At 35.9% G+C, this 9,533-nt stretch overlaps 1 protein-coding gene and 1 long non-coding RNA gene across 2 annotated transcripts in view; both read left to right on the forward strand.

The window, feature by feature from the left end:
* The window catches only part of LOC125782198 (uncharacterized), a 374,822-nt gene that overhangs the window by 109,097 nt on the left and 256,192 nt on the right, over positions 1 to 9,533 (forward strand). The gene's annotated exons all lie outside the window — the stretch shown is intronic.
* spg21 (SPG21 abhydrolase domain containing, maspardin) lies at positions 760 to 8,569 on the forward strand. Its single transcript, XM_007260220.3, has 9 exons — positions 760 to 843; positions 1,949 to 2,013; positions 2,271 to 2,432; positions 4,211 to 4,291; positions 4,390 to 4,535; positions 4,636 to 4,744; positions 5,892 to 5,999; positions 6,130 to 6,270; positions 8,030 to 8,569. Exons 2-9 carry the CDS (start codon positions 1,951 to 1,953, stop codon positions 8,153 to 8,155), a joined length of 936 nt encoding a protein of 311 aa, XP_007260282.3. The 5' UTR covers positions 760 to 843; positions 1,949 to 1,950; the 3' UTR covers positions 8,156 to 8,569.

Consider the following 9,533-nt stretch of genomic DNA (forward strand, 5'->3'; position numbering starts at 1 on the left):
ATCTTCTCCTTATATTTTAAATAAATAAAAAAGTAGGCACACTAGACAAATGTAAACTTGCACCGATGTGGGATTTCTAGGCCGATGCCAAATTTCGATATTACACAGGTTTACAGCTTTAAAAAAAAAAGAGACCACTTCAGTTTTTGAATCAGTTTCTCTGATTTTGCTATTTATAGGTATATTATGTTTGAGTAAAATGAACATTATTGTTTTATTCTATAAACTACAGACAGGATTGAAGCACTCACCACGAGGCCTCAAACTCAAATGTTGTGGGATCCCAAACAGATAGATCCTGGATTTGACATTAAAGATAATATGGTTCCAGTCTGTATAAATATATATATATATATTTATACTGTAACAGCAGGAGGCATTTTGCAGCAATCCAGAACACAGCATTTGTGTATGTATTTATTTATTTATATAATTATTTGTTTGTTTGTTTACATATTTATTTATATATTTATGTATTTATTTTTGTCAATGACCGGATGATAATAAAAATATTATACGTATATAATTAAATGTAATAGTTAATTTATATTTATTAAAATACAAATTAAAATAGTCAATTATTTTATTTCCATTAACATAAAAAACGATTAGACTACATTTATTAAAGGAATACATTATGTTATTAGCATAAAAATAATTATTACATTTTATTTTTGATTTATTAAAATATAATTTAATGCTTAAAATATTCTCCGTCACCATAACGTGGTGGTCGTACTGGGCATGCGCAGAGCCGTGTGTAAGATGCGGAACTCGCTGTCATATGACTTCTCGGTTTGTTGCTAAAATGGTGCTGATCCGAGGCTGAAGTCTCCGTTAAAGGTAAAACACATCTAAACAAAGCACAGTACTGTTATATTAACAGCTCTGTGATATAATGCAGCCCTTTAAGATATTTTCGGGGCTTATTTCAATGTTAGAATATCGCTATTTTACTCCGTATTTTAGAGCACACGACCAGCTGAACTTGGCTTTCTAGTCGACTTTTCCATTCCACCTTAAATTGTGCTGCTGTTAATACTGCCGCCTGAACACCCTTTGGAACGCAGCTAATGCCCCTGTTTTAAGGTGGAACCGAAAGTTCTGGGTCTAACAGGAGAAATGTCTGTAATTCTGCGCCCAGACATGTTGTTAGTAAGTGATATCGTTTAGTATATGCAGTTACTATAATAGGAATTGTGACAAAAACATGAGTTATCTTAGCGAGTAAGCTAGGTTAGGTTAGTGTGTGTGACAAAGTGATCCATCATTAACAACGTGATTAGATAAAAGCTGTGTAAGCTGTTGTGTGTACAGTTTTTTTCTTTGATAGTTAAGTAGACAGGGGCTTTACTGTAGTTACCTTTTTTCCTAGATTTATTTAGATTTATTGTCACTATTTAATATAGATGTATGTTGTTTTGGGCACGAAAATAAAAAAATATCCACTTTTTTTGTGTAAGCAATTTAGGCATTAAACATGGTTGTTTTTTTCTGATATTTTTAAGGTGAATTGTGTATATTAGGTGTAAGAATCCTTTAAATAAATGTTTTATTAGAATTGAGAAGTAGAGTCCACATATTATCTATCATATTTAAAATGACTAGTGTCTGTGTTATTATTTCAGTGTCAATCTGCAATTTTAGAGTAAGTGTTGATAACAGGTGTTATATGGTTCAATATAACGTTATTTTACAGTTGCAGTGCCTGCACTGACATTAAGTGGTCCACAGCAGGCCATGTTGGATGTGTTCTGGTGTTGTTCTAACATTAATGCTGTAATTAAATTATTTGTTCACTTTTAACAAGGAATGTGATGTTGCACAAAGCAGCCCTTTCAGCCGCTACTGAGGAGCATTGTTTCTGTACAGAGTCCTGCGCAGAGTTCTGTACAGAGTTGTGTTAAGTCTCTCTTGTGTCTTAACCTGTAAATTGATTCTATTTTAGAAATGGAGGAGATAAGAGTGTCTCCTGACTACAACTGGTTTCGAAGCACAGTGCCCCTGAAAAGGGTAAGCTTATGCTTCTGTTATATGTTTTAGTACAACTAGGTCAGGTTGTATGGTCTGATTGTTATTGGATTTCATTTTAAAATTAGTGGTATTTTTTGTGTTTAATATCCCATGACCCTTTCTTTATGGCTTCTTAAGTCGCTCCATCTCTTCATGATTTGAACCATGTGATAGCCTTGTGATCCAGCACCTTTAGGAATGTGACTGAGGCCAGGCTGCTGTGCTTGTGACACCGTGCTGCGATTGCTGCTTTTCAGATCATAGTGGATGATGACGACAGTAAAGTTTGGTCACTGTACGACGCCGGGCCAAAGACCATCAGGTGCCCAATCATCTTCCTTCCTCCTGTGAGCGGTACAGCTGAGGTTTTCTTTCAGCAGATTTTGGCTCTCACCGGTTGGGGCTATCGGGTAATTTCGGTAAGTTTCTTAAAACTGACCATTGTTCAGAGTGTCTGTAGAGTTTTACAAATCAAAAGTTCTAGTGAAGATTAAGTTGTCTTAAAGGAGAGATTTATTTTTCAAAGATGACTATGAGTAAAATGGTTTCACTTCATGTTGAAACCTGTAAGTATCATCTGAAACTTTCCTTTTATCTATTCTTATCACAGCACCGGAAAATTAGTCCTACAGTGTTTTGTTGTACTGTAAAACCCTGTACTGGTATCATGACAAAGTTCAATTAAATTGAATAGATTTTTTTCTTTAAAAACTATTGCATAGCTGTTTTACATTAAAGCTCTTCTTTTAAGATAAGCATCAAAAAATGAAAGAGCAAATTACTCAAATATTTGACAATAAGTGTCAATGACAGTTGTCACTGTTAACAAGCATTTTCTTATATGGCAGACATAATCAGCACATTTTAAATATACACGTGCATTTAAAAAAAAATATAAAAGTTTCTTTATTTCTTTTATTGTTGATGATTTTGGCTTACAGCCTATAAAAACCCAAAAGTCAGTATTTCGAAAATAGAATATTATATAACAAAAACTGGTCCTTTTGGCAGTGTGGGCAGTGTGCTCCATAAAAGTTGTTAGCAGAGGCAAGCATGAAGTGCTGTAAGATTTTGTGGGAAAACACTGCACTGATTTTAGACTTGATAATAAAACACAGTGGATCAACACCAGCAGATCACATGTCTCTCCAAACCATCACTGATTGGTAGAAACTTCACACTAGACCTCAAGCAGTTTGGACTGTGTGTCTCTCCACTCTTCCTCCAGACTCTGATTCCTTGATTTACAAATGAAATGTAATATTTACTGATGATCAGTGATGGTTTGGAAAGACATGTCATCTGCTGGTGTTGATCCACTGTGTTCTATCAAGTCCAAAGTCAGTTTTCCCAGAAAATCTTACATCACTGACTTTGGACTTGATTTAACACAGTGGACCAACACCAGCAGATGACATGTCTCTCATAACCATATGAGACCAAATGAAACCATATGACCATAGCAGTTCCCATAAATGAGCTGCTTGCACGTCTTCACATTGCCTACAAGCAGGTCAGTTTTCTCTGCTGAGAAGCGCAGAAGCACTGCGCTGTTAAAATATCAATTTGCCAAAGACTGAGAGCACCTGCTTCTTAAAGGAAAAGGCAAGTGAAACCCTGGTTGGTTTATTTCACCTTACGCCCAAAACACACCCATGATTAATTAAGAGAATTGTGCGTATTCTTTTGCACCCTTACGATACCAAAGACACATTGTCAAGCCCTAAATCAAGCTGTACACTGCACATTTGAAAATAGACCCACACTGTGTTTTTCAACTGTCATTAAAACATTACTTTACATCCATTTTTTAGGCCCTGTGGGATTCTCCAGGCCATATTAGCAATTATATTCATCAACTAAACTAAGAAACAATTTAAAAATAGCCAATTTTTGTCTTTTAGAAGGACCTGTGTTCAAAGTAACAATAACAATGAGTTTGTTAGTATTGATAGCTTGCATATTACTGCCTGTCGAGGACCTGCATGTAATGGCATGTTGAGCAATCATTCCATTATACGTACAGATTTACAGCCTTTTAAGTTAGATTAACTCATCTGTGAACTCATTCATGACTCACAAGACAAACATTTCAGTCCCTCCAAATACGTTACACTTTTCATCTTTCAGCTAGGTGTATAGTAATTTGTGGCAGCAGTTCAGTTTAGTATTTTAACTCTCTCTGTATCTCACGCAGCTCCAGTACCCTGTCTACTGGGACCTACTGGAATTTTGTGATGGATTTAGGAAGCTTCTCGACCACTTGCAGCTGGATAAGGTTTGTCCGGTTTGCCTTTTTGTTAAGGATCTCTTTGTGAAAGGACATACCCCCCATTTATCACAACAAGTACTTTAACCCTGTTTCTGTATTACTAGGTGCACCTATTTGGTGCTTCCCTGGGAGGATTTCTGGCTCAGAAGTTTGCAGAGGTGACCCACAAGTCCCCTCGAGTTCACTCCCTCATCCTGTGCAATTCATTTAGCGACACATCCATTTTTAACCAAACGTGGACAGCTAACAGGTAGTAGACTGCATTTTGTACTTGGAACCCAGGCCTTTTCCTTTTCCTTTTTTTTTTACATAGTAGCGTATAATTTTCTTAAATAAATATTTCTTTACAGTTTCTGGTTGATGCCAGCTTTTATGCTGAAGAAGATTGTTCTCGGCAACTTCGCCAAAGGACCTGTAGATCCAAAAATGGCAGATGCCATAGACTTTATGGTTGATAGGGTAAGTGCTCATGTTCGAACTTTTGTTTTGTTGAGTGATAATGACTTTGTCAAAACCTAATTAAACACAATCGAAAGGCATTTCAAGTAAAAACGTTGCATGCTGTTGATTGGCTGCCAGGGCATGTATGAAATTTAGGTGTATTATGGCTGCACGAAATTGCATGCCTGCAGCATGACCTGCAGCAACAGTGGGCTGTCTGTGACCCAGAGCAGCAGGTCAATGAGTACCAGGTTGACCAGCAAAGTGGGAGCGGGTCAGATTACGTCAGAATTTAGGGTAAAACTTGGTGCTGTAATTAATTTTCGATAAAAAAAATTAAAGCGCGTTAATGATTTCAAATTAATCACTTGCTGTAACGCTTTAACGTTGACAGCCCTATTAAAAATACAATAGTACAATAGATTTCTCCAGAAAATATTTGGCATGTATAATCTTGTATAGTCTTTGCTAGAAATGTGAGGGAAAATGAGAACAGTGCAGATTTTCCTTTTGTATAAAATAAGTCCAAGTCAAACTTTTAAATTTATAAATGTTTATTATTCTGTAAACAAAAAGTGTTAAAGAATAAATAAAAAAACAGAATATGTTTTATACATTTATCTTTGAGGACAGATCTGCACACTCGGTATTTTAATCTTCATGAGGGAGAGTCACCTGGAATAGTTTTCTCAGCGTCTTGAAAGAAGGAGTTCCTGGAGGTGCTGAACAATAGCTTAAAAAATGCTTTTCCTACACGCTGTGAAGCTCCAGCTTATCCCAATTAAATCACCTCAAATCACCATCTCAGATCATCAGGTTCAGATCAGGGGATTAATGTGGAGGACAAACATTTTATACTTTTTAGTAGATAATTCCATATTCCATATTATTAATAGTTTTCATGCCTTGAATATTAACCTACTAACTAGAAAGTACATAAAATAAAGAAATAAAGAAAAACATTGAATGAGTAGATGTGTCCAAAATTTTGACTGTTGTTGTGTATTTTATTTAGATTCGATATCTCTTAATGTACATGACATTGCACATTATGATGAAGACGCTAAAACAATTATTATTATTTATTGTTCTAATGTCAGAAGCAAATTTGCCTTATTGCTCGTTGGTTGTCTAACAAAGTGCTGCCTTTGTGTTTGTGTTTCAGCTGGAGAGTCTGAACCAGAGTGAACTGGCCTCCAGGCTCACCCTGAACTGCCAAAACTCCTACGTCGAACCTCACAAAATAAAGGACGTTGCAGTCACCATTATGGATGTAGGTTTACCTTCTGCAACATAAAGTGAACTAATTTTAATTGTAATGTTAATTTGAAAGTGTAGCTGTGTTGTGGGATATTGTTGTCTGTCTGTATTGTGCCACATGTTTAAATTGATTTGTGTGTCAGGTTTTTGATCAGAGTGCTCTTTCAAACGAGGCAAAGGAGGAAATGTATAAACTGTACCCCAACGCAAGAAGGGCTCACCTCAAAACTGGTGGAAACTTTCCATACCTTTGTAGAAGTGCTGAAGTCAACCTTTACATCCAAGTGAGTTGTATTTATTTATTTATTTTTTCAGTATTTGTCTTAATTCGGTCATAACTTTGAACTTTTTGAACACATGCTGTCCTTCACGTTGTAATAAATTTAAAGTTAAAATTATCCTAAATTATGACACAGATAATTAATACGATTAGCACAACTTACGTACCTAAAATTCTGCATCCCCCGTTTGTGCAGACACTATAGGTCTGACCATTCGAGGCATAGACCCAACTCCCAACATCCCAATGCTCATTGCTATCTTACACCATGCCAAGAGTCTATTTTCACACCTCGCATCTGCATTGTTTGATTTGTCCTTCTAAAATGCATTTTTTCTTGTTCTTTGTAAAATACAGTAGGTCTCTCTGAGATGTATATGATGCTGCACTTGAAACTGTTCTTCAGCCTCCACTGTCTGCAGTAACTAGTAAAAGAAAATATTCAGAAAAACAAGTCGATAAGGGAAAACACAGTGTCTATGTCAAACTGCCAAAAAAATAAGTTCTGACTCCGGTGGTATTTGGCACCAAAATGTTACAGCAGACCCTGCATACCAGTATCACATACCAGTAACACCCTACAAGACCTGCCTGAGGTTCTGAAGTTGTTCTAGTCATTTAGCAGCCACTTTAAATTTGCTTCTTGTCAAAGTGTCTCAGATTCTTACAGCTAAATGTTAATATTCACCCTTTCACAAATGCCAGTGGAAAAAAAAATCAGTAATGTTATTCATTATATGTCAGTGGTTTTATTTTATGGTTGATTGGTGTACAGTGTGCAATACTGTGGATGAATTGAATGGTCAGATTAGGAAAATGCTTTTAACCATTCAACTATGGCATTATTTTGCACCACTGTGGATATTGTACAATTGTTCTTTCTCTGTTACACTTTTGTAAATGTGAGGTTTTGTTATTACCACAATCGGTCTATGAAAAGGTTTGGGCACCCCTGATAATTTTCATGATTTCCCTTTATAAATCATTGGTTGTGAAATGAAGTTTATATGAATTACACAAAGTGTGCAATAATTCTTTAAACCAAATTAGGAATAAATTTGCCCACCCAACAGAAGAGAGTTCTGAGAGTTGTTTTGAGGCTCCCAAAGATTCAAAGATGTGAAAAAGTTGTAATTGGCACCTTAACCCTTTCTCATGATTGGATTCACCTGTGTATGTAGGTTGTGCTAAATGTATTCAAATCAATAAAACTAAAAGGGCGCATGTTTAAAGAATTATTGCACACTTTCTGTAAATCCTATACACTTATTTTCACTTGTCAAATATCAATGTGTTCATCTGCTATATGACATATTTAACTAAAATTATTGATCCGAACAACCAATGATTTATAAAGGAAAATCCTGAATCAGAAAATTATGCTTATTTTTTACAGCCTACAACATAGAGGCCAGGTAGTTAATAATAATGTATGATCTCCAATCCAATTTTACCTAAGTTAGCCTACGGGAATAACTATGCACTGAAACTGGGTTATTTACCCAGTGTGCAAATAGATGCGCAAAAAGCCAATGGAAAAGAAGCTGCCAACTCAAAGATCTCCATTTTAATGTATGTGTGCCAACAAATGTTCACCTAATTTAAAATAGTGAAGTTTAGAAATGTCCAATTTTAGAGACTTAGTTTGAATGACTTGCTAAAATATTGGTTCATTACTATATAAAAAACAATTATTGAAATGTAATTACTGATATTCTCATCAGTTTCTCATCATCCTCTTTTGTTTTTTTGTCTTGTTGCAGATACACCTGCGACAGTTCCACGGGACGAGGTACGCCGCAATCAACCCAGCTATGGTTAGTGCTGAGGAACTGGAAGTCCAGCGGAGCAGCCTGAACAACTGCAGAGAGAGTGACGACGAATCGTGAGAGGATCCCATCCCCCCGCCCCCCCCCATCTTCCTACACTGGGCCGACTACAGGAGCGTTAACGCACTGTACTGCACGCTGTCTCCTTCCAGAGAGGTCCTCTTTGGTCCCATGGTTTTCTATGATGGCTCCAATCAAAACAATGGACTACAAGAGCTTATTTTTACTTTACAGAACAATATTTTGATATTGTATCACGACTGTAAATAATTTCCGTACTCAGTCAGTGCAGATTTCACAGGATGCTCTTTTGAACTTGATGCCTTATGTGACTATATAAATACCTTTCGTCTGGTCGATTTTGCACTTCTTATTGTCTTTTTTTTTTTTTTTTCATCCATTTCAGCTTTTTCCTTTTATTTTTCTTTTGGAAGTTTTTGTAACTCATGCACTGATTAAAAGGATAACCTGCAAGTGTTACAGGTTTGGACATTTTTGAAAATGTGTACAGGTACAGTAGTCAAAAATTGGTAAATCAATAAAAACAAAAATAAATAAAAAAAAACCGTTTGCATAAAAAAAGAGCAAATTTACATGAGAATGCATAACAACTTTCATTGGAAGTGAACATAAATGACTTGCACTGATCAAGAGTAACATAAAGATCAAGCTTGAATCTTGAACTGTTTTAAATCCTGGACATGCAGTTTGTTATCAGCTGCCGGAGCCCCGAGAGAGCACAACTGGCCTTGCTCTCTCTGGGTGGGTAGTAGGGCTGCAACTAATGATTATTTTGGTAGTCGACTAATCTGACAATAATTTTTTTGACTAGTTGAATAGTCAGCGATCATTTCTGCCATATCCTCCATCTCTAAAAACGATAGAAAAAGCTGATCATGAGATTTAAAAGGCATTTAAATGACTAGATGTTGTTTAAATGTGGAAAGTACTGATAATTTAGTGAGTAAATTTTTAATCTGTTGTGTTTGGCCACTTTTTGAGACACAAATTAAATTAAGTGTAAACTGGGTCATTGAGCCATTTACCCATCTCCCATTGTGCTTCTGTCCCCAGCACTTTGTGTAATCGTTGCATATATATATATATATATATATATATATATATATATATATATATATACTGATTATTTAATAATGGTCCATAAAGTGTGCACTATTGCACACCCACAGCCTGCATACTTTGTGCACATCAAAGAAAAAAAAATGTTAGTTGTTTGGATATATTACAGTTTTTTTTTTCACCCACACCTGTATAAGTTGTGAGGTATTATCTTTTAAGTGAGGCTAAGCACAGGCCAGTGTGCTCATGGCAAGATGGCATGAATTATCAACATGAGTTTGAGTAAGGTTTGATAGTGGGAGTCAGATAGATGGGAGATCCCATTTCTTTAGCTGTGCAGACATTTAAATTTCCTTGG

This window comes from Astyanax mexicanus, chromosome 16, assembly GCF_023375975.1.
Source record: "Astyanax mexicanus isolate ESR-SI-001 chromosome 16, AstMex3_surface, whole genome shotgun sequence".
NCBI lineage: Eukaryota > Metazoa > Chordata > Actinopteri > Characiformes > Acestrorhamphidae > Astyanax > Astyanax mexicanus.

Excerpts from the sequence above, each read along its gene's own strand:
- spg21 (XM_007260220.3), top strand. The coding sequence starts at position 1,951 with ATGGAGGAGATAAGAGTGTCTCCTGACTACAACTGGTTTCGAAGCACA. Across the intron at positions 2,433-4,210 it reads GGGGCTATCGGGTAATTTCG|CTCCAGTACCCTGTCTACTG; the intron begins GTAAGTTTCTTA and ends TATCTCACGCAG. Across the intron at positions 6,271-8,029 it reads AAGTCAACCTTTACATCCAA|ATACACCTGCGACAGTTCCA; the intron begins GTGAGTTGTATT and ends GTCTTGTTGCAG.